General features: G+C 55.8%; 1 protein-coding gene across 2 annotated transcripts in view; it reads left to right on the top strand.

Moving 5' to 3' along the window:
• The window catches only part of SDK2 (sidekick cell adhesion molecule 2), a 262,290-nt gene that overhangs the window by 147,332 nt on the left and 90,004 nt on the right, over window positions 1-24,954 (top strand). For both annotated transcript variants that reach the window (XM_043585159.1, XM_043585158.1), the window contains exons 3-4: window positions 9,019-9,125; window positions 20,090-20,237. In XM_043585159.1, the coding sequence (XP_043441094.1) occupies window positions 9,019-9,125; window positions 20,090-20,237 (255 nt within the window). The remainder of the gene's footprint in view (window positions 1-9,018; window positions 9,126-20,089; window positions 20,238-24,954) is intronic.

The following is a 24,954-nucleotide window of genomic DNA, read 5'->3' as shown; positions in this document are numbered from 1 at the left end:
AGATTGCTGCACTAATCAGAAAGTCAAGGCGGCTTCATCAGACTGGCTGGCCTCTGTGGCCTGAAAAAGTTCTGATCCTTCGCTCCCCAAGGCCAATGGTCTGCAAATCTCAAAAGAAAGTAAATTAGCTGTGTTACAGTTGAAGGACCTTAGGTCAGCAGGCAAGGAGTGTGTTACCTTGAAGTGGGTTAACCCTTAAGACCGGCTGTTACAATCCTGGCTGGAAGCAGAGAGGAACCCTGTGGGCTGAGGGGCTGCACGTGAAGAGGCGAGGGGCGGCTTGTTTTCATCAGAAACTTCCAGAAGTTTGGGAGAGCTGGAGAGCGGGACCAGAGGGGATCTTTCCACTTCCCGGAGGCAGGGGTCTTCCTGAGCCCCCGTGCCCAGCCCGGTCCCTGCAGGCTGCGGGTGCTGCAGACGCCTGCAGATGTAAGTCCTGGCTGCCCCCTGACTGCCACCCAGCGCTCCCGGGGTTCCAGCCACCCCCGTGTGCCCGCGGGGGGGGGATGCACTGAGGCAGGAAGGGATGAGTGGCCCAGCGTCCATCTCCCCCACATTCTGTAGTCAGAGTCAGGGGGCCTCTTCTGTCTATTGTGACAGCCTCCACTCTGCAGTCCTCCGGGTGGCGGGGGGCACCCACCGTAACCAAGTCCTCCACTATTGGAACATCCACATGACCGTCTCACGCCTTCCAAGGACCCTGGGGGGGGGGGGGGGAGGATGCTCACCTGGCCTGGGCCTCGCGGTCACCTCTCCTGCTCCTGCTCCTGTTCTGGAGGACCCTCAGTCCTCACTCAAACCTCCCCCTGCGGCTGCCGCCTCCCTTCAAAGGGCGAGCCCTCCCCCGGCCTGAGCACACGGCTCCCTTCCTTCCCCAGAGTGCCATTAGCAGAAGCCAGTTGGGCGCGACACTCTTACCAAGGATGTGGGAGGGGAATTACAGCACAGGACAGAAACCGCTTAAAATAGAGCAGAAATCACTGTTCCTGAATTTGCCCTGACAGCCCTCGCCACGGGGTGTATCTTCCTGGCATCATCCTCCCGGGGCCAGTCGTCCTCAGGATCCTCTGCTTCCTGTGCGGGGGTAACTCTTGCCTCTGCGTGTGTGTGTGTGTGTGTGTGTGTGTGTGTGTGTGTGTGTGTCTCCCTGTCTCTCCCTGTGTCCCTGTCTCTGTTTCTCTCCCCACCTCCCCACCCCACCATCTCATTCTCTTTCTCTCTCTCTCTCTCTCTCTCTCTTCCTCTCTTTCTCTCTCCCCTCCCTACTTGCCCGTGAATTCCAGATCCTTCAGGCTGTTGCCAGAGGGAAAACGCGACATGCCCAGTGAGTGCATCATACAGAACAGTTGAGCTGTGTTCCTGGTACCTCTCATACCTGAGCCCCTTCCATAACCAAAAGCCAAAAGGCCCACTGAAGAGTTTTCCTGAGCAGTCCCGCCCCCTGCCCCTCGGTCTCCCCCGATACCGGACTGGCCAGTCGGTAGTCAGCACCTGCTTTCTCTGTAAGGGTGCCGCAGACCACATTCTCGGTCCCCTCCGTCAACCGTCTCTCTGTGTGTAAGGGGCGGACTGTAGATAGTCACAACTGCCTTCTTCAAAGCACACCCCAGAAATGAGAGACCCCAAACTATTGGGTAAGCGTCCACGTGAGGCTCAGCCTCTCTCTATCCTAGACTGTCCCTATGTACTAGGTACTGGCTCGCTGTGTGACCTGGGGCAGGTTACTTCATTACTCTGGGCTCGGTTTTCTCATCCATTAACCGAGCTTCCTATTAGCACGAGCGTCCCACGGCATCACGAGCATTAGCTGCGTTGATATATGTTAAATACGTGACACTTTTTATCCTGTTGCTAATTGTGTTAATTATAAAATGGTACATCACTCTTATCTATTTCCTGGTACATGTACTTTTCCCTTTAAATCATTCTGCACAGGGTTTTGCTTTCTTTCCTGAGGAATCTGTGCAAAAGCAAACCCACGATGTCGGGCCCACGGGTAGCCCGCTGCAGTGGCCAGCGCTTGGAGCCTCAGCTGTCTCCCGCTGCAGGCAGGGGTGGGGGCGTGTGCCTGCACACACACTCTACACACACGGGCACGCACACCTAGACCCGCTGCCTCTCCCGTCGCCCAGAAGCCCCTGGGAAGAGGGAAGGACGCCTGGGTCCCCAGGGCTCAGCCGCACTCCACTATCCCCACAGCCTGTCCCCTCGGCCATCTGTGGTGACTCCTGCGGTCCCCGCTGACCGCCCTGTGGATGCAGAGGCCTAGCGGGCAAGTCACGGAGAGCCCACACCTTTCGCGGGGGAGCCCAGGGATGGGGCACAGCCAGGGGGTCTGTTTGCCCCAAACCTCAGTGCTGCTGTTCCCTCCCCTTCCAGCCTCGCCACACACGGTGTCTTTGGAGAAGAAAGCCCTAGGGCCAAGGGATCAGTGACCAGGAATCTAGAAGACGCGGTTTGGTGGCAGAGAGCGTGCGTGTCTGCGACCCGACATCCGGGTGTCCTGAGCGCATCTGAATGAGGCAGCCCCAGGCACCTGGCTGGCTCAGTCAGTAGAGCATGTGACTCTTGATGTCGGGGTCGTGAGTTCAAGCCCCACGTCGGGCGAAGAGCTTACTGAATGAGGCAGCCCGGAGTGCCCGTGGCCTCAGCGTGACAGGGAGAGTGGCCTGTACCCGAGCAGGGTGGATTTGCCCCGGGTGACCTCGGATGGGAGTGGCTGGACGTGTGTTCACCCTGGGAGTGTTGCCCACGTGCGTGAGTGTGTGGCCGTGGGTGTGAGCGGGTATGCACGCAACAGTGCATGAGTATGCATCCGTGTGGGAGCGTGTGCACCTGTGCGTGCATTGAGTGCACGTGTGGGTGTGCATGTGTACCCGTGTAGGCACTGTGTGCCTTGCGTGAGCATGCACAGGCGTGCATGGGAATGTGCAGGGTGCGTATGTGCCTAGATGCAAACGGGTGTGTGCGTGAGTGTTCCTGTGCCGGGTGTGCACGCACGCGTGTGTGTGAGTTTGTGCGGAGGCTGCGTGAGTGTGCTTGTGTGCACACAACTTTGTACATGTATACGTGAGCGTGCATGCATGTGGGTGTGCCCATGTGTGCCTGGGTGAGTGTGCGCTGTGCGTGTGCTTGCACACGTGTGCGTGTGTACACACACCCCCTTCGTCCCTGTGAGCATCGCCGCGTGCCTCTCGAGGCGTCTGATTTATTAACGAGGACAATAGAAGGAGAGCGTGCCTATTATTTCTCGTGTCCGCATCAGCTGCTGACAGCTTCGTGGAATTGAAATATCTTATTTAATGCGAGCAAGAATCATTTTAAATATCAACTGTGACACTCAAGGACTCGAACCAGAAAGGGCATCGTGTGTTTCCCTGGGTGCCGGAGAAGATGCCACATTTGTTAGGTGGTTATTTTCTCCCTGCCCGTCTCGTGTCTCTGAAAATCCATCTATCTGTCCCGGCTCCTCCCCGCATGCCCGTGTGCCCTCCACCCCGAGCTCATCTCTTCCTGTGGGAGGACTGGACTGAGCCGGCGGGTCCCGCGGGCCAAGTCAGGACACTCGGAGGGGCAAGAAGAACCATGTGGATTCGTACTGCATCGTCCTTTCTTTCCACCCCAGCCCTGCCCCAAGGCCCTCTCTCCCCCGCCTGCTCCCTTTGACCATCCGACTGGGACAAAGCAAAGCTTCCTCGACACTTGCCGCTCGGCCACTGTCAGGAAGCCTGAGGAAGCTCTGAGTGCGGTTACTACGGAAAGATCTCGTCACATGCACAAAGCAAGGAGCTAAACAGCCTCCTGGAGGCCGAGTCTCCTGCTGGAAAGGGGAAGGATCGTGGGTTGGCATTTGCTTATAATTGCATGACGACGTTCCGGACAGGTGCCCGAGAAATTAGTGGCTATGGTTGTGCATGTGCGGAGCTGGGAGCCATGGGCGGCTGGGGAACACAGAGGAGAGAGACATTTCCGGTGTGCCTTTTCTTTTATTCGTTGAATTCTGAATCCTGGGCACGTATGTCCTATAATAAATCAATAAATAAGTGGTCCTTCGAGGGCCTCGAGGTGGCTGATTCCAGGTCTTCTCCGGCCCCTGGAGCCACGCACCTGCCACTCTTTGTCATGATGGGAGGGAGAATGAAGTTTGGCAGGTCAGCCAAGAAGGGATGCCACTTACCTACTCCCTGCTGTTCATCCCCAGAGGAACCAGGCTCAGGTCCCCGAACCCAGAGGACACAAACAGAGGTGACCGGGAGGCTGGGAGGTCAGGCTGGTGGCAAGAACCTCACTGGGGTCAGGAGGCTGAGAGGAACGGCGTTTGGAAGGGGAGCTGTCATTCTCTCACTGTCCTCGGTGTCCCGAGGAGGCAGAAAAGGAGGTCACATCCTCTACTGGCAGCCGAGGGACTGAGGTGTAGCCCCTCTACCAGTAAAGAGGATTAGGTGACCAAGGGGGCATGACAGATCCTTCATGGGCAGCTGGGGACAGTTGGGGTTCACACGTCCATGGGCGAAGCCAAAGAATTTGCCGGACAAGGGAATCTGTGCTCTCCTGATGCTTGGTGGGGAGCCCCCTGGTGGGGGGTTTCTGCAACACCCTCCTTGTCTCCCTCCCGGAACCTCTCCACCTCACCCCGTACCTTCCACTCCCCACCAGTGACTCATACACCTGCTCCCTCATTTGACCAGCATTAGTACAGCACCTGCCATATGCCTGGCAATTATGTCCGGGGCCTCTTATAAGGAGCCCGTCAAAGTCGGCCATCATTGTCCCCATTTTACAGATGGGAAAACTGAGGCTCGCAAGGTTCCAGAACTTGCTCAGCACACATTCTTAAGAAGGAGCAGAGAGGTGGGGCACTTGGGCGGCTCGGTCGGTTAAGCGTCTTTTTTTTTTTTTTTTCCAATTTTTTAATGTTTATTTATTTTTGAGAGACAGAAAGCGCAAGCAGGGTGGGGCAGAGAGAGAGAGAGGGAGACACAGAATCCAAAGCAGGCTCCAGGCCGTCAGCCGTCAGTATGGAGCCTGACGCGGGGCTCAAACCCACGAGAGCGGTGAGATCGTGACCTGAGCCGAAGTCGCACGCTTAACACCTGGGTGCCCCGCGTCTGACTCTTGATTTTGACTCAGGTCATGATCTCACCAGTTGGTGAGTTTGAGCCCCTGAGTTGGGCTGTGCCCTCACGGTGCAGAACCTGCTTGGGATTCTCTCTGTGTCCCTCCCCTGCTCTCCTCTCAAAATAAATAAACTTAAAAAAGAAAGAGCAGAGGGGCAAGTCAGACCTACATTTCCCTGAGTCAGAAGCTCTGGTGCTTTCTTCAACGCCATGCTTCCCTTGAGAGGAGATCAGATGTGGGCCGTCCTAGACAGGGCATTCCGCCCATCCCCCTGTTCCTGGACAGGGCTGGGCTCATCCACTTCCTGCCAGGCCAGCGGCAGCAGGTGGGTGGGATAGACGGAGCTGTGGGCGTCGTGTCTCCCGAGGGCCCAGGAGGGAGCATTTCGGGGGCAGCGGGCACTGCCACTGTCATTGTCAAGGCTACGTACCGTCCAGCACGCTGGATTCGCGTGCTGAGGTGCTGGCCAGCCTCGTCCACCCTCCTGGGAGCCTGGGAGGCAGGGGGGCCGGGAGCTGGAACTGGGGTGGAGTGGAGCGGGTTTCCCTGATAGGAAAGGCAGTGGGCGGAACTGTTACTTTAAATAATGTTGCCAACCAGCCAGAAATAGGTCCCCCGGGCGGGAGGAGAAGGAAGCTGCAGGATGGAGAGGAGGCACAATGCGCCCCACTCCGCAGGGGCCAGGGAGCGTGGCCTCAACTACAGAGGGACCAAGAGGGAGGTCGAGGGCCAGTGCTCCTCTTCTGACCTCGGGGGAGGGGCAGGCCTGCCGCCAGTTGACCCTGGGCCCTGGGGGCTCCCGGCGGACGCAAATGGACACAGAGCCTTCTGCAGAAATCCACTTCCATTAAAGTTTAAATTTCACTACGCATCACTGACATCAGCAAACAAACCCACATCCAGTGAGTCCCTGGTGTCTTTTTTATAATGTATCCTTAAATTATATGCTCAAAGTGCGTTTTTACATTTTATTTTTAAGATAAAAGCAATATATGCGTACGATAAAGAAAATTCCGGTGGCGTCGAAAGACATAAAATGGGGAAGTAGAAGTTTCCCTCTCTCCCCCTCCCCAGCACTGCTCTCAAAAGGGAGAGAACACATATCCGTCTCCAAAGCTTATGTCCACGTACCATGTGTATGCACATATATACAGTGTATGTACTCGTGATCCCATGTATCCAAATATATGCAAATTTCATTTACCCACATGGTATTGTACCATTTACACTGTTCTTTTTTGGGTTTTTTTTGGGTCCACAAACTAAAATTATTTTTATTGGGTCAATGTGCCTGATCCTAAACATTAAACTGAGGGTTTGGTAGCCTGTGTCCGTGAACAACAGCTTACCAAGAGTGGCAACCATCCAATACTACCCTTGTCCCTAGCACTCAGCCGTGACACTGATTGACTTCTTCCTTCCTCGTGTTGTGAGTTCCATAAACATCTCCCCCTCTGCAGGTTCGACGTCCTTTCCACGCTCTGTGCGAGTTGGACACCATTCTGTCTCTTGCTTATGATCTCTGTTCTTGCTTATTCCCCGGCTGCAGCATCGTTAACTCGTTAACTGATCCATTCATTGTTGATGGACGTTTAGGGTGCTTCTGATTGCGTGGTTATCTCTGCCATTATAAGCAATGCCACTGTGAACATCCTCATACCTGTTTTTTGCCACATTTTTGCAGTAGATCTAAAGGGCCAGCTCTCGGTGCTTTGCCTGTTCTCATCTTGATAGATTTTGCCCTAAAGGCTGGGCCACTCTGCACTTGCACCGGCCAATCTGAGGGTACACCTCCCCGCCCCCCACTCTTGACAGCCTTGCACGTGATCAAGCATGAGAGTCTCTGGCCGTCTGCTATGTGAATGTTGTCTTGTTTTGATTGGACTTTCATTGTGACAGAGGTTGAGCATCTTTTTGTTAGCTTCCTGGCCATTTCTGTTCATTTTCCTCTCCCTGGAGCCTTTTAAATAATATCTGATTCCATTTTCAAAGATAGAGAGCTTTTCCAGCCAATCTCGCCTTCCATCTTTCTTCTCAGGTCACCCCATCGTTTTCGAGACCCAAACGGTTTGCCCAAAGCTGCCTCCCCTCCCCGCAGCAGAGGCGAGCAAGAGTGTGATGGGCTTGAGGACGGGGTGGAAGAAGAACGGGGAATTTGCCAGAGCCTGGGCGCCTGATATCTCCCCATCACCTCTCCGTGCACAGTAGCGAGGGACAGATAAGAACGGCAGCCGGTGGCAGAGATAAGAGGCTTGGACAGCCAGAAGGTTCTGAATCATGCTGCAGAGCCACAGCCAGAGCCAGAGCGAGCTCGGCACCTACCCGTCCGTGAGTCTGGGGCTCGTGCAGTCCCCGGATGGAAGGGGGGGCCCCTTGGAATATGGTGCCCATGTTGAACTGGCTTACAGCTGAGCTTAGAGTCGGGCAGGCTCTGTGGGACCCTGGCCCTGCCTCTTAGCACCTGTGAGACTGCCTGTCAGTGATGAAACACTTCTGAACCTCAGTTTCCCCACCTGTAAAATGAGGGTGCCAGTAAAAGTACCCCCTCCGTAGGATTAAGTGAACGACACTCGAATGTAGACCCACAGCTCGGTGCCTCTGTCCACATACGACAAGGAGTGTGAAGCTAGCGGGCTTTGCGTAAGATTTAAGTTTAAAATTTGTTAAAATTGCTTTTATGCTGAGATTACATTTCTTCTCGATGACCTCAAAATGTCCCTTTCAGAGAAAATGCTGACCAGTTCTATTTATTTTTCTCCCCCAACCTGGCACTTTTTAATATTATCTTTTTTTTTTTCTTGCTTGCTTTTTTTGGGTTTCTGGTTGGTTGATTGTTTGTCTGTTTGCTTTTTGGTTGGTTGGTTTTAATGATCTGACTTGGCAAAGTAAAAACTTGACAGTTTTATATCAAGCCCCATTTTTTTAAGTGTTACTGGTCCGTGCCAGCATTGGCATATCCCGAGGGCAAGGGACAATGAGCTTGTCCACCGAGTCTGGGTAAACCTTAGGACACGCAAGGATGGAGATGTTCTAGGCACAAGCCCCTGGATCCTCTGAGGTTCCCACTGGGCCATTCGTTGCCCAGGGACAGGAAAGGTCATCACAGAGGGGGTGTCAGGAGAACTAGCCCCACCTACCCCAGAGAGCACCACCTGCCCATGTCTTGCCTGCCAGAAGTTCCTGTCCCGACCTGGCCTTGCATCCGCCCCGCCTCTCAGCCAGATCGGCACGTACCTGTTCTCCAGCCACCTCTCCCCCAACACCAGACCCTGCTGCTCTTTGAACCAGTCATGTGCTCCCAGAGCGGCTCCTCAGGTTCATGCATCCTGGCCTCAGGGCCCACTCATACAGAAATCCAGTCTGTCCTGCTCAGAAGGCTCTGCCTTTTCCCTCCACAAAGCTGCAGTGGGGCTAACTTTAAGAATGGAACGACGCAAAGCATCTGGGGAAGCGTGTAAACTTCCCTGCCTCTGTCACCCCCATCCATGTCCACTAAGATTTAGGTACAGTCCTGGGCCTGGCCAAAAGAGAACGCCCCCACCTTTCTCAGTCACGCGAGTCACAGGCAAGGGAGGACGGCAACCTCCCGCATCCCTGACGTCTCCCGGTGGGAGGCCTGGTCACAGCCAGGGTCAAGGGCTTAGGCGTAGCACCTCCTGTCCTTGGGAAAATGCAGACTCCTTCCTAGGCACCTGAGCAAAAGTCTGGTTGCCTTTGGGAGGGACTTTGCTGTTGACGAGGCCCTTTCTGACTCCAAGACCTGGCCAGAGGATCCAGAACTCCCCCTGGTACTCTTCATTCAGGAAGAGGCTGACCTGGCGACTTCGCCCTCGATCCCATCTGACGGGCACATCCCTGCACCTGCCTGACTCGCTCATTGGCTGTCTCATCTCCCCCCAGGTACATGATCACCAGCCTGGACCGCACCCACGCGGGCTTCTACCGCTGCATCGTGCGTAACCGGATGGGCGCCCTGCTGCAGCGGCAAACCGAGGTCCAGGTGGCCTGTAAGTACAGCTGGCGACTTGGGGCAGGGTGGGGCGCGAAGCGGGAAAGGGCCCGCAGGGTCCTCACCCGCCACCACGCTCTGGGCAGAGCCAGATCCCGGCCGCAGCCTCCCACGCTCACTGGGTCCTCGTGGTGGCCCTTCCTGTGTATCCGTGAGCCCTCGCTCTACGGTTGACGGAGCTGGCGGGAGCTGGCGAGTCCACACTGCTAAGCGACACACGTCTGCCGGCTCTGAGTTCAACTCCGTTTACGTGGGACCAGCTGCTGCTTTTTTAAAACGGGCCCTACCACCTGGTTCCTGGGCCTCCTCTGGGCTTGGCTGGGCCTCACACAGGGGGGGTCTTCATGATGGACCCCCTCTCCGGCTACTTACAGTCTTTTTGGCAGACTTCCTGGCGCCCCCCCCCCCCCCACCATGACCTTAACCTTTCCCTCCTCCAATTCGCTCAGCCCTGGAGCAGTCACAGCAAGCGGGTCCCATGATCCTCAGGGAGATGCCTCATGGTGGCACCATGACTCTAAGAGGGAGAGGGCAGATGACAAGTCAGGGTTCTTGGAGGAGCCAGGTGAGCAGACGGCAAAGTGGTCGGTCCCTCCAAGTCCCCCCCCCCCCCGCCCCCAGTCACTGGAAGGACTTTTTCAAATGGAAGAAGAGAAGGCAGCTTCAAAAGACCCCAAGGGCATCTCAGGGACCAGGGCCCCGGAAGCACCAACCAACACCCTCCCCCTGAGACTCGGTGTCACCTTCCCAGTCCTGCCCACCCATCCTAAAATAGCTGCTGTATGCCAGAAATGAGCCTCATTATGGGCTGTGTTCTTTCTGGGTTCTTCCAGGGGCAGAGGTCCAAGGTTGCACAGTGGGACATGGGAATATGGAAAGCTTTAGTCAGCCTTGAAATTTAAAAAAAAAAAAAAAAGGCCACCTTCTCATCCAGAGCCTACAGGGGCTCGCCTCTGAATTAGCACAGGAGAGAGCTGGCTACTTGAACAGAAGTAGGGGAGAGAAATCTAAAAGGAAAACCTCAAGCGAGGCAAAGAGTGTTGATAATAATTATGGAAAACAACCGTAATCAAAAGTGGAGGACGGATTGTCTCCATAAATCAGCGCTAAAGGCAACTCAGCTCACTCAGAGGAGTGGAAAAGCCCTGAATTAAAATGATGGATCAGGGCACTGTCAGCGGCTGGAGGGCTCCCGGGGAGCTTGATTTAGCCAGTGCTTGGATCCCGCAGGGCAGGGGCAGGGCCGTGAGCCAGCCTCTAGACAGATGCGCGTGCACGTGTGGGCCCGTGTGCCTGCAAGTGCATGTGCCTGAGTGTGGGCTCATGCATGAGGGTGCACATGTGTGTGTCTGCACTGGTCTGCGTCTTTGCCCCCCGCCCCGCCGCCGCGTGTGGGCGAGAACGTGTGTGCAAGCGTGTGCACATGCATGTATCCATATGTGTGTGTGTGTGTGTGTGTGTGTGTGTGTGCATGGCATACACTGTTCCGGCCAGAGGCAGAGCAGTGAGCTGGCACCTGCACCCTCCAGTCAGCCCAGCCTCCGCCCCTCCACTGCCTCTCATGGGGGGATCCCTGTCTTCTCAAAGCCAAGTGTCACCCTGGGCTTCAGGAGCCCCCACAGTTGCCCCCCCAGGCTACGCAGAGCTGCTCCCTGGCTGTGCCTGGGTGGCTACAGGTGGTCCCTGGCAGAGAGCAAGGGGTACCTGGAAGGGGCTGAAGCACCAGACGGAGTGGGGAGGCCAGGTCCACCCTCTTCCTGACCACCAGCTGCGGCTCCCGGGGCCAGCCCTGAGAGCCCGCCCCTCAAACTGCGCCCAACCGCTCTGTTTCATAGCGTCGTAAAGTAGAAACCACTGTCTGCAGCCCTCTGGGACCTAAAGCCAGGGCGGTCGGGCGAGCCCTGGGAGCTCCACGTGGCAGCTGAGAAAACCACCCCTCCTCACAAGTTAAGGAAGGCTTCACCCAACCGTGGTGGCCACGGCGGGACGGAGAAGAGAAACCCACGTCTCGTCCCCTCCCTTGCTGGACACGCTTGTCTCTTGGGGAGCTGGGGCCGGGGAGAGGGGGTCTCACTCTTGCTCTTTACTTCTGGAAGTTGAAGAATCTGCTGTCCAACCTGTCCCCTCCTCAAGACACCTTCCAGGACCCGGGTGCGGGGGAAGGTGAGACCTGGCGAAACCATCCCCACCCACAACCTCGCTCTGTCCCGCCTGTCGCCGTGCTGGGCCGCGCCCCCTTTTCTCTCCGTCCTTATCCCACAGCCTGCAGGGTAGCGCCCCCACCCCCACTGCATGGATGAGAAAAGCAAGGCTGGCGGGGGCGGGGGGGGCATGAGGGGACCGCCTGGGTCACACGGTGAGGAAGTACCAGAAAAGGACTTGAACCCGCAGCTGCCTGATTCTGAAACACTCCCCTCACCACACGGCCACCTGAGGTCGGGAGGAGAAAAATCAAAATGGGGGGGGGGGGGGGAAGAGCAGGGGGTGATTGCCTGCTAAGCTCAAGGTTCAAATGGAATCACATGGATGCCCCGGAGTGTCACGTCCCGTGTCCAGACAGCCCCGCAAATAGGTGCTGTGTCCACCCGGGATGGACGCCGTCTCACACGGGGTCGGGGGTCACACGCTCTTGGCTGTCAGCAGCGGCCAGCGTGAAATTGCTTGTAAATAAATCCCGGGTTCTTCTGTGCCTAAAACACGGCCAAGCCGTGGGGACGGGGATCAGCAGGCGTGGCTTCCAGCCCCAGCCTCCGCCCTGAGTGGCTTAGGGCTCTGGGCACCTGGTGTAGGTGCACAGGGGGGCACACAGGGGCAGATAGAGGAGGACGTGTGGCCTCCGTCCCCCTGGAAAGGTGAGCACATGCCCCAAGACCCCTTAGAACAATCACAGACACAGGGTCAAGCTCATGTCCCGAAGGAGATGCTAAGGGAGGTACAGCGGGGCCTCCGGAAGGATCCCTCCTCCGGTGTGGCTGTGCATGCGTCTTTCCTCCGTGGGTTCCCAGGACAAGTCTGAGAGGCAGGGGGGCAGGAAGGCGTGTTACGAGCCCCATCTCGAGATGAGGCAACTGAGGCTCAGAGGAGGTAGGAGACAGCCCAGGGGCCCACAGCCGGCCTTTCTACCTCCCACCTTTCCTTGCCTCGCCTACCGCCACACTGTAGGGTAGAGCCACGAACCCCCAGTTCAAATCCAGGCTCACTTCTCCCTGGCTGTGTGACCTTGGGCAAGTTACCTCACTTCTCTGTGCCTTTGCTTCCTCTTCCCTGGGTGTGAAAATGGAAGCTAATATTAGTGCCTACCTTGTCCGGCTGTCACACAGCGCCCCGCCCACAGGGTCGAGAAGGCTTTCTCCTGTCCATACGGCCAACCAGGGAGGGTGTCCGGGAATAAGCATTTGCAGACTTTTCTCACTCTGGCCACCTCCACAGGCATACTCCTAGCCACCGCATCTGCTCCCCGAGCTGGGGCCAGGGCAAGGCAAGTGAGGTATGGAGGCCGCACAATTCAAGGCGGTGCTCCCTCCCCGGTACTCACTGTGCACCTGCAGGATGCTGAGAGCGGTGCCTCCTTACATCTTCCACCTGGCTCACCCAGTCCATCTAAGGATGGGTGGGGAATGGCTGCTTTTCCAGATGCCTCTGTCTCCCCTTGCAAAGGTTTCTGCCTCCCAGGGCGGAGGGCTTTGACCCGTCGGGTGATACTGCCTTTGGAGGCTCCTTCCAGGGCTGGGCCCAGCGCGACCTCCCTCTGGCTCCCACCCACCCGCCCCCTTCCCAAAGAGGGACTGTGAACCGGGTTCTAACGAGAAATGAATAAGGCAGCTGTGCTAACAACTAATGATAATGGCCAAGTCGTTACCAAAAGATTCTTTACGTGTTTTTAATTACAGCAATTAAGAGGAAGTCAATAAAACATCCACCCCCTCCCCAGCTCCCTTTCTGCCGGCACCCCCCCCCCCACCACCACCCCCATTAGTCTCTTCTTTGTTTTTTTTTTTTTAAGTTGCCATAAATTTCTGGCTTGCGGCAAGCTGGCTGAATGGCTGAGGGGGATAGGAGAGGCTTCCTGGGTCAAGAAGCCTTCCTGGCCATCCACGTCCACGTCCTGAGGCCACCTCTGTGTTCTCCTCACCTGGGCCACATCCGTGGCTCCTCTCCCGGCCCTCGTCCCTGGTCGGACGGAAGCCACAGCCCCAGCAACAAGCCCACCCCCAGGCCACAGGGCGAAGGGCCTTAGCCCGTCTGGAAGCCAGGCCTGCAGCCACCTGTGTAAGACGGGACGTGAGGGAATCAAGCCTGTCCTTGGGGTTGATCAAGCCCCAAATGACACCAGTGGGCCTGTTTTTCCTAATTCTTAACGTGAGTTTGAGCACTGAATATGGAATATTTAGGGGCCGTGCTACAGTTCGAGATAACTACAGCACCCGTCTTGCTGACCGTTTAATTCGCTCGTGCGACAATTATTGCTTTACGCCCAGTGCATGCTGAGCTCTATTCTAGGCAGTGAGGACGCAGGGGACAAAACTGGGACACATGTTCCTGCCCTCAGGAAAGTAGTAGGGCGCCATAAAAGTCAAAAGGTGAATATACGATAGAATAGAGGATGTAGAAAGCCCATGAAGAAAAATAAGGTGTTCTAGGGAAAAGTGAAGTCAAGGAAGAGTGATGGACGCTGGGGCAGGGGACTTGTTTGCTTTAGGGGCTGAGAGCGGCCATCTGGGGAGGTGGCATTGAGCAGAGTCTCAAAGGAAGCAAGGGGGGGAGTCACACAGAGGGTTAAGGTGTTTGCAGGCCAGGGAGCAGCAAGTGCAAAGGCCCTGGGGTAGGTTTGGGTGTCAGAGGCCAGGGTAGCTGAAGCAGAGTGAGGTAAGGAGAGGGTGGAAGGCGATGTAGCCGAGGAGGTGGGGCATCGGGGACAGATGGCGGCCTCCAAGAAGTGAGTGGCACTTGTGATGTTACTCGCGGTGCCACGGAAGCATGCGTGGCTGGGGGGAAGAGGTACGATGCGGCCTGATTGGAGGGAGGAGCATTGTTTTCATAATAAACAGACAAAACCACAATGAAATACCATCTCGTGTCCACCTGATCAGCCACACCAAGGTGGCCAGCGAGACCAAGAGTGGCCAGAAACTCCCATCCGGGCCAGCGGGGGTGGGAGGCGGGAGATTGGTGCAGATCCATGTAACGCTGTTCGTAGCCGGGCAGCAAAGCGCTGAAAACAGAGTCAGCCAGTAGTTGCACTGTGCTCCCTCCACACATGGACATCCATGCGGCCGTGGCGATGACTCAACTGAGTGCTAGCGCATAGACAGAGCTCCAAAAAAAAAAAAAAATGCACACACACACACACACACACACACACATCACAGTAGACGACCTATAAAAATAATCCCAGGTATAAAGGGACTGAAACCAAACTACCCTAACCGAACGTTGTTCAGGGAATCATCTCCATCTGGTGATGCTTGGGGGGAAGGCAATGCAGGGTTAACACAACATTCGGGGTGCAGTTACCTCTGGAGAGGGAGGGGGCGTGACTGGGGGGGGGACACCATGGGGGTGTGGCGAGGTTTGTTAGTGTTCTGTTCCCTAAGCGGGGTTGGGGGATATGTGAGTGTTTGTTCTGTTCTTCTTTAAAGTATCCATATAATTGGGGCGCCTGGGTGGCTGAGTCGGTTGAGCGTCCAACTTTGGCTCAGGTCATGATCTCGCGGTCCGTGAGTTCGAGCCCCGCATCGGGCTCTGTGCGGACAGGTCAGAGCCTGGAGCCTGCTTCGGATTCTGTGTGTGTGTGTCTCTCTCTCTCTGCCCCTCTCCCACTCACACGCTGTCTCTCTCTCAAAAATTAACATTAAAAATTTAAAAAAATAAGTATCCATATAATCATAATCGCTCTTCTGTACATGTGACATATTTTGTGATTTAAAAAAAAGTGTTTTAGAAATAAGAAAAAGCAATGACTGTATTCTGGAGTGGAGGGCATACTTCACAAGACCTTTTAAGCGGTAACAAAGACATCAGGAATTTTTAGGCCACTTCCAGCTGTGCCCCAGGCTTACACTTCTTTGCTCGCAGGGGAATTTGTTGGGAAAGGTGGATCGGCGCCACGGACGTAACATGGGCTGTTAACGAGCGTGTACCTCGGAGGGGAAGTGCCGAAAACCCTTACCTGTTTCTGCCTTGGTGTGCATGCTCTTTCCCAGGGGTTCCTGGGTCCCCAGGCTCGGCCAGCACGGGGCCTCCTTCCTTCCAGCCTTTCTGTGGCACGGGGCCGGCTGAGTGGATGCCCCCTTGGCCCTTTGCTGCTGCTGTTTCGTATGCGCATGGCTGTGCCCTGGGGCCGGTGAGCAGAGCTGGAAGCCTGTGGAGTGGAGAGAGTGGGAGGGTGCTGGGGGCCTGAGAGCCACGGGAGGCAGGGAGCTTGTGGGATGGAAACGTGGAGAAAAGCATCAGCTGCAGAATTTGGACCCAAACCAGCTGTGCCCTTCCTTCCAACCCTCTCGCAGTGCATTCACGCACACCTGAATGCGCGTGTCCGGCCATCCACCCTCCCGCCCTCCTTCCGTCCATCCGACCGTTCCTCCCTTTCTCCGTCCGTCCCCTCCTCCCTCCATCCGTCCACCTCTTCCTCCCTCCCTCCATCCGTTCATCCATCCCACAGTAGGGGCTCAGCCAGAGCCATTGCATGATGGCATTAGGTGAGTTTAGAGAGAACATACAGTGTGCAGAGCACAGGTACCTCGTAGGGACTTGCTGATGAACACCGCTGCCTCGTGAAGCCCACAGTATAGCAGGGAGAGAGAAAGAATGTGCACGAAGCATGTCAACGGAGGGGACGAGTCATGGAAGAAGCAGGGAGGAAATGCAGAAGGGGGGCCAGGTTTGAATGCTGGCCCTGCCCTGCCCTGACTGCTTGACGTGGGATAAGCCACTCTGTCTCCATGAGCTTTAATTTCCTCACTGACGAAATGGAGCTAATAAAACTGGAGAGAGGAGAAAGAAACACTATTACCATGAAATTGCTTTAAATTGTTCAAATATATCTTCGGAGTTCCGTGCAAAGTTTTTTAAATAGATAAAATTATTGTGAGAACGGAAATCGATGTGATTTATTGATGCAATTTTTTTATAGACAGAGCCAAGTAATGGAAATTAATAAACAACTTAAAATGTGTATTTATTAGAGTCGAGCTGACCGTGGCTCAGTACGCGAAGGTGAAGTCCACTTAGGAAGGACACTGACACAGGGCCAGCATTCAGCGGTCTTTGCTCTTTAGTTGTGTTTGGTGGCTTAGGGTAATCTTTGTTGAAGAGGTAGATATTTAAACTAAACTGTGAAAAATGTGGACGATTCTAATATTTTAATTCTGTAAATATGAGGTATAATTTTTAGCACTTTAATATACTCTCCCAGTTGCTGTGGCTGTGTAACGCATTGCCCTCAATCATAACAGTGTCCAGCAATCATCTAGTATACTCACCGAGTGTGTGAGCCTTGGATCCAGACGGGACATGGTGGGGATGGCTTGTCTCTGCTCTGTATGAGTGAGGTCTCCGCTGGGAGACTTATTTAAAGGCTGGGACCTTGTCTGTCCACTGTTGGTGCTGACTATCATCTGGGGGCTTCATTTCCTCCATCCATGGGCCCTTCTCATGTCCAAGTGGGCCAGATTGAGCTTTCTTACAACATGGCGGCTGGATCCCAAGTAGGAGTGTCCAGACAGAGAGGGAGATCTAGATGGAAGCTGCATCCTTTTGATGACCTGGCCTTGGACGTCGTACGTCATTATTTCCAGCACATTCGTGAGAAGGGTATGTTGAATGGGAGATAAATATTGATGCAGCCATCTTTGGAAGGATACACCCAAGGGGTGCCTGGGTGACTCAGTCACTTAAGCTTTTGACTCTTGATTTTGGCTCAGGTCATGATCTCACGGTTCATGAGATCGAGCCCCACATTGGGCTCCGTGCTGACAGCACAGAGCCTGCTTGGGATTCTCTCTCTCCCTCTCTCTCTCTTCCCCTCCCCTGATGACACACACATGCTCGCTCGCTTGCTCGCTCTCAAAAAAAAAATACGCTTTAAAAAATAAAAAGAAAGAACCATCCTGACACATACATGTGGTATCTCATGTAATCCTGACTATAACCTATGAGGAAGGTACTCTTCATCGCTCCATTTTTCAAAAGAGGAAATTAAAGCTCAGCGAGGTCAAAATTTTGCCCCAAATCATGCCTAATAAATAACAGAAGTAGAATTTGAACTCAAATCTCAGTGACTCCAAAGCCATTACCAGTGCATTTACCGCCTGCCAAATTTAGAACAAGGATGCCGACAGCACCTTCTGTTTGCCGAGATAACTTAATTGGCTGGATCTCTCTGAGATGCTGTTGAATCATGGCGCCTTGGTGAATCACGGGTTGTTCCGGTGGCTTTCTAGGCAGGGGCCCCGCACAAGGACAGGCCTGAGACGAGAAGCAGGGTGTGAATAATCCAGTGTGGCAGGACGGCAGTGACGTGGTTACCATGGAAGGGTTGGTTGGGGTCAGATTAGGAGGGACCTCGAAACCGAGCGAGGGAATTTAGACTTTCCTGGGGGGTCATGAGGAGATGCCGAAGGTTCTGAGCAAGTCAGTGATAGGGCCAGAAAAAGCAAATAGGAAGAGTGTGGGAGATGGTTGGGTGTGGGGAGCCTCCGGGGAGCACGTGGGGTGGGGGGCTCAGCGCAGCTGGAGTAACGGGGTGGGCTTGGTGGTGGGCCTGCGGGAATTGGGGAAAACACTTGGATGGACATTCCTGAGGAAGAGTCGTAGGACTCTGTGGGGACAGGGAGGTGAATGAAGCACCATGAAAGCCTCCAGGGATCTGGAAACCCAGGTGGTCTGGGCAGGTGCAGGTGGGATGCTATTCACAGAACTGAGATAACAGGAAGGTAAGATGTGCCAACATTTTCGGTGGGAAATCGAGTGTTGGGTGCTGGGGCTCGGGGAAGAGCCAGAGCAGATGTGAGAGTCTTTGCGGTGAGACTGTGGGCAAAGCCATGAGCTTCGGCGAGGCCTCCAAGGGGGCAGTGTGGCCGAGAAGAGAACCGAACCCAGGACTTTGGGAAAGGAGAGCACAGGCCTGTGGTTCTCAAACTTTGAGGTACAGCGGTGTCCTCAGGAGAGCGAACCAAGAGCTCGGAGATACAGGTGCATTGAAGCAGGGCCTCTCCGTGCCCCATGGAGGAGCGGAGGAGGGGAAGAGATCGGTGGGCTGCCCGAGTTCCCAGGGGGTGCTGAGACCCACCAAAGTGTAAGAGCATCTGGCTTGAGCCCAGACTGGTAGTTCTCAACCTTGGCTCACGTTGGAGCTACGGGAACAGCTTTAGAAATATCCACATCCAGGGGCACCTGGGTGGCTCAGTCGGTTGAGCATCTGACTTCGGCTCAGGTCATGATCTCACTGCTCATGGGTTCGAGCCCCGCATCAGGCTCTGTGCTGACATCTCAGAGCCTGGAGCCTGCTTCAAATTCTGTTTCCATCTCTCTGCCCCTTTCCTGCTCATTCTCTCTCTCTCTCTCTCTCAAATATAAAATAAAACATCTAACAAAATGTTTAGAAATATCCACGTCCCACCACCCCCAAAGGTTCTGACCTCGGGGAACATTCGAAGCCCCTCAGGGCTTTCTGAGGTTTAGCCAGGCTGCCAGACTCCCAGTTGAAGGAGAGGGAGAAGAGGCAGGGGTATTCGAGGGCTTGAGAAATAACAGTCAAAGCCGCACGAGACCAGGTGGCATGGGATGTGGCCCCCTTGGTCAGGGAGGGGACAGTGGGCAGTGGGGACATGCGGGGTAAGTTTTCGGTGACCTGAGCCTGATTGCACATGGGAGTTCCGATGGCCGGCTCACACCGAGCAAGTGCTTGAACTTGCACCAGCACTTTTTTTTCCCTAAACTCTGTAGGTGATTCTAACTAGCACGTGGCCAAGTTGAGGACAGTGATGCTTCTCACACTTGAATATGGACACACTTCACCGGGAGCCCGGTTACGATTCAGGCTCTGATTCAGTGGGTCTGGGGTGGGACCCGAGACCCTGCATTTCTAACACCACGCGGGTGGTGCCCATGCTGCTGGCCCACAGGCCACACTTTGAGTAGCGAGGATGTCCGTCAGTGTTCAAAAGTCATGACTTTCCGCACAAACACCGCTTCCCTCACCCCACTGTAACCCTCAGCTGCTGGAATCAAACCCCACCCCGACTTCAGCAGGCAGGTGGGCGACCAGAAGTCTCCTGCCTGCATGTTCCCTTCCCCTCCTGGCTGACATATCAGAGCTGGGATAAGTGTTCCCCTCCGTATCTGCCAGCGGGGTAGGCATGTTTTTAAAAGAGCAATATGGTGTTTCCATTCGCACATCCATGCAGCTTCGTACACTTCCCACCCGAGGCAGAGGAGGGAAATCATCTCCATACTCGATTATGAGCATCCAAGACCCCACCCTCTCCAGCATCCCCAACCTTCCCTCCCCCAAGAGCGTAGGCAACCAGCCCCAGGATGCGCCCTTCACCCCACCCTGGAACCCCCGGGGCAGCTCTGCCTGACTCCGGTCTCTGAGGTCTGAGTTCAAATCCTGGCTCGGCCCCTTCCTAGCCACGTGCCCTCGGACAAGTTAAGGAACCTCTCCGAGCCTGTTTTGGGCGGTCTCCTCCTCTGCAAAATCTGTGAAATAATGACCAACCTCTCGTGGTGGCTGGATGCATCGGTCGATTCGTGGATATGTGGATATAAACCCCCAAAGCACAAAGCAGGGCGTGTCATAATGATGGGGTTAGAGGGTGGGGTGACGGGGTCATGGGGGTGGTCTGAGCACGGGGCGGGGGTGGGGGGGAGGGGGCTCCTTCCCCTCCGGCACCTGCTGCCACCGCTCCCGGCCTGGGAGCCGGACAAGCGGACCCTCACACGTGCTCTTTCGTCCCGCAGACATGGGGAGCTTTGAGGAAGGCGAGAAGTACCAGAGTGTCTCCCACGGAGAAGCAGCCGTCATCCGCGCCCCACGCATCGCCAGCTTCCCGCGGCCACAGGTGACCTGGTTCCGGGACGGCCGCAAGATCCCGCCCAGCAGCCGCATGTGAGGCCCTGCTCCGGGGAGGGGGGTGCAGGGGGCTCACCCTGGGAGAAGGGCGACGAGAGAAGGGCGGCTTATGAGGAGGGGCTCTCTGGGAGCACTTGTGTGGAGCCTTGGGGGCACGACGGCTCAGTCGCCTTCCCAGGGGTTGGCCTCCCTCTCAGCTGGAGATCCCTCCTGCCTCCCAAAGCCCTTAAACCCCCGACAGGCACCCTCCCCATCCGTGGGAGGGCGCGGGCACGTCCCTGGCAGGGTGGCCTCCGGGGTGTTTCCCATGTGGGGTGTGGGTGCGGCTGTGTGTGTTTTAGCTGCAGGGAGGAGGGGAGGCCCGGCAGGGAGGGACACACATGGCCCTTTCAGCACGAACAAGGACCCCTCTGTGTGGCCCGAGGCGTGGGTTGTGGCCCTGTGGGCAGGAGCCGTGGAGCCAGCACCTCCACAGAGGGCGAGGGCCAAAGCATTTCCTCCGGGGACACTCCCGGCCCTCCCGATCCCTCCTCAGGGTCTGGAGCCAGCCCAGGCTTTCTTTCCCCGTTTGGACTCCAGCTGTCCCCTACACCCAGCAAAGAAAGACCACCTTTGTCCCGGTCTCCTCGGGCCACAGGTCAATGATGGGTGGAGCCCCTCCTGGTCTCGGGAGCCCAGACGGACGGTCCTTGTCTTTGGGGAACATAAAGCCAAGTGAGCGAAGCGTAACGGGAGTAACATGGGAACATCCTGGCAGTAACAGCGGCTGTCATTTATCGGGTGCCTGCTGTGTCCTCGCACCTGGGCTCATAACCACACTGCCCGCGTGGCCCTGTCCTTTAGCATCGGGGCGCACCTCCAAGCAGGAGACACCCTATCTCCGTCCCCGTCTGATCCCCAGAGTGCGCGCTCAAAAGACATCCGCCGCGTGAACGACCATCACAACAGCCGTATGAGGTGGCTGGCTTTGTCCCCGTTTTATGGACGGTAAAGTCCCCCCAAAAGTGTAACGACCCGGCCACATCTCACACAGCTGGTTCCCGGCTTGCCGACCCCAGAATCAAGGTCCTTAATTCTGTCTTAAGTGGAAATTAGGTGACAGCAGGGACGGAGACCAGGAGAGAAGGATAGTGATTGCGCTTGTAGAGAATTGGCCCTGGTAGGGTGGTTCTCAACGTGGCTACCTGTTGAAATGGGCTTGGACGATTTAAAATACGTTGGATCGTGAGGAGCCTGGGTGGCTGAGTCAGTGAAGCGTCTGACTTCGGCTCAGGTCATGATCTCATAGCTCCTGAGCTCAAGCCCCGAGTCAGGCTCTGTGCTGACAGCTCAGCGCCTGGAGCCTGCTTCCGACTCTGTGTCTCCCTCTCTCTCTGCCCCTCCCCCACTCGTGCTCGCTCTCTCTCTCTCTCTCTCTCTCTCAAAAATAAACATCAAATTTTTTTTAATTTAAAAAAACTTTTTAAAAATATGTTTGATCTTTAGATCCTAACCCCCTACACATTCTCATTTTGCTGAAATGGGGGCACACTCTGGCCACTGGGGGTCTCTTAAAATTCCCCAGTGACTCTGCCATGGAGCCACAATTGAGAACCACTCTCCTAGGTTAGATCCATTAGCTACAGATATAATACTGCTGCGTAACAAAAGGTCCCAGGGACCCGAAGCAGTAAGCGTTCACTTGTCATGTGAATCTGCCGATGGGGACCTTGGCTGGACTCTCTCACTTGCCTGGGGTCGCCTGGCTCTTGATGAATTAAAACAACCAGGCCACTCTGCTCCGTATGTACCGTCCCCCAGTCGGCTAGCCCCGGCTTCTTCTGGCAATGACAGAGGACCAGGGAGGAAGTGGGAACGGAGACCTACTTACCAAGCCTCTGCTAACATCCTGATGGTAGCAGAGGGTCACGTGGTAAAAGTCAACCTCAAGAAGAGGGGGGATTAACTCTGCGTCTTGAGTGGGGAGACCCATGAAGTCACACGCCAAAGGGTGTGGATACGGGGCAGGTGAAACTTTGGAGTTGACCCCGGGGTTAACACAGGGACGGCCTGACTCATGCTGCGAGGGGGCTCATGCTTCCTCAGGCCTAAGGGCCAGTGAGGCCAGCAGATCAGGGGTTACCATTGACACAGATGCTGGGCTGCGTCTCAGCAAGGGGATGCTTTGCCACACGGGTGCAGAGACGGGTGAATGAGTCCTCCCTTCTCTGAGGTTCTCACACAGTTCCGGGCGTATCGGTGATGGCATCCTGCAGGCCAGTCCGTTGGCAGAGGCTGCCTGGAAGACGGTGTTGAGAAGGATACTGGGGCCCCATCCGGACTCCGTGGCAAGGGCAGTGCCGTGACGGTTCGATGGCGTGTGCCGTGGCTGCGGGGAGGGCTCGTAGGCACCCCTCTACCGTGTTTGCCGTGGCAGATGAAAGCCTCACTCCCACCACCCCTTGCCTAACACCTTGCCACCCCCTTTTCTCACCCCTGCCCTCTGTCCTCACCCCCTTTTCGTTCCCAGCAGCCTCTGGCACCAGGACAGAATGATCCTGGCTTACACACACGTGCCCGCCCTCGTGGTCGCACCCACCACCTTCCCACCCCCACCAGCACTCCAGCCAAACGCAGGAGAGAACACTGGAGATTTTATCTCCGCAATTACAGCAGATTAATATTCATAGCTGAGAGGAAAGGTCCCTGGAAGCAAATTCTCTGGCGTCTGTTTGCCAGAGATACGCATCTGATGGGCGTGATCAGCCAGAGGGGCGTGCAGGGGTGCTGGAGGCGGGTGCTATCTCCAGAAGGCTGCTCTCCCTGCCGGGACAGAGACGGCGATTAGCCACACTTCGCCTGTGCCCTGGTGCCCGTTGCTGAAAAGAAGACAAGATTCCCAACAAAGACACATGCTGGGGGCTTTGGTCAGGTTCTGGGATGATTTCTTTTATTCTTAATGAAATTATCAATTGGGCCCCCGTGGACCTGAGGGAAAAAAGGGCTGGCTTAATAGGGGTAGTGGATGGGAGGTGGGGTTGGGAGCTGGGCCAATCAGGGAAGAGGGAACCAGAGTAAATTGGAACCAGAGGAGTGTGGCTGAAGAATGCAGCCCAGCCCCTGCCCGAGAGTTGAACCCTGACCTCCGGGTTCTTCGGGAGTGGGCGTATCCGGGATGCAGCAGGCCAGAAGTCCTTTTGAGTACCAGAGACAGCTCTGTGGAACCATCTATCAAGGGGGTGGTCATCCCGCAGAAGGCTTGAAGTCCACGGACCTCAGCCACCTGCTGAGGGTGGAGGGAGGGCAGGCCAAAGTCATCAGTGCTTCCCAGCCCGTCTGCCCACCACGTTCCGGTCCATATTCAGAGCGCCGCCCCTGGCCCGGGGGGGCCCAGCGCAGAGTGCTTTCCTTGCCTCGAGTGCTGGTCAAGGCGATGCCAGCTGCACTTACAGACACACCCCCCCCCCCCCCCAAATCCCAGGGACTTAGCACCAGGGAAGTGGATTTCACACTCATCTAAAGTCCTGGCACAGGCAAGAGATGGGAGGGTCGCTTCTTCACTGTCATTTGGGGCCTCTGCCATCCTCAACACTGGGCTTCAGAGCTGCCCTGCTCTGACAGAGGGGAGAATCTAGGACTCGCACGGTGGGAGGGGGGGTTCTTAGGGTCCGAGCCTGGAGGTAGCGCACACACCTTGCGCCGTATAGCCGCCAGCCCAGCCCCACTGTCCCACCGCCTTCCCCTCAATGGCAGGGGCACCTGAAACAGGTAAACGAACTGCCACCTCACCCAGGCCAGCGCATCTCAGCGACGGCACAACCCACACTTGGGGTCCAATAAGTCCCTGTTGTGCCCCTGGGTAAGAACCACTGAGGATCCATCATAAATATAGACAAAAGAGAGCAAAAGGAGAGATAGGTGGGTGGGGTGGGTCTTCATCGCCCAGGAGAGAGCACATTGGAGGTGGAGACCCTCTGCGGAGGCAAGGGGGGGTTCGGGGCAGTAGATGCACTGGGGAGTGGGACCCAGGGGCACCCGGCGCTCCCAACCCACCGGGGGCTCTGTTCCACCTGAGTCTCCAGTGCCGTGGTGATGGAGAGGGTGGGGGGCTTCAGTGACGTGGTCCAGGGGCACCACTGCTCACCAGATTAGCCCTGACGTTGGACCGTGTGGCAGGCGAGGGCTGCCCGAGACGGAGGGTGACAGCCTCAGGCCAGATGGGGACAGAACCAAAGCAGTGACAGGAATCAGAATCGCTCAACCTCAGGGCTGGGAGGGAGCTTCACAAACATTTCTTCCCCCACCCCCTTCACAGATGTGGAGACTGAGGCCCAGCAGGGAGGAGGTTGTGTGCTCCTTAGAGGCTGGGACCAAACTCATTCTGCCCTTGACAAAGCCCAGTCTTCCTCCCGCACCCCTGCCCGCCCCGCAGACTACACCAAAGGACAAGGACCCACTGGCTTTGTTGTACCCCCCATGAGCTCATTAGCTAGAGGGTTGTTTTCCTCCAGGGGAAAAGAAAAATGGGGCAGGACGACTTTTCTCTCCTATTTCCCCAGAGCTCTGCTGACGACGTGACTCAGGCCATGAACCCCCAAAACCAGGAGAGAGGAAACCAGCACAGCCCGGCTGGAGAGGCATTAGCGGGGATGTTTATTTGAGAGCCTGTTTTAAAACTCTGTAACATTCACCTAATGGGAAAATTTGAAAAGAATTCAACTGGGTCTGTCCTTGTTAAACTAACATTAAGGATGTTTAACAGCTGTCTCGGGCA

The sequence above is a fragment of the Prionailurus bengalensis genome, chromosome E1, assembly GCF_016509475.1.
Source record: "Prionailurus bengalensis isolate Pbe53 chromosome E1, Fcat_Pben_1.1_paternal_pri, whole genome shotgun sequence".
NCBI lineage: Eukaryota > Metazoa > Chordata > Mammalia > Carnivora > Felidae > Prionailurus > Prionailurus bengalensis.
This window is presented reverse-complemented; position numbering and strand designations above follow the sequence as displayed.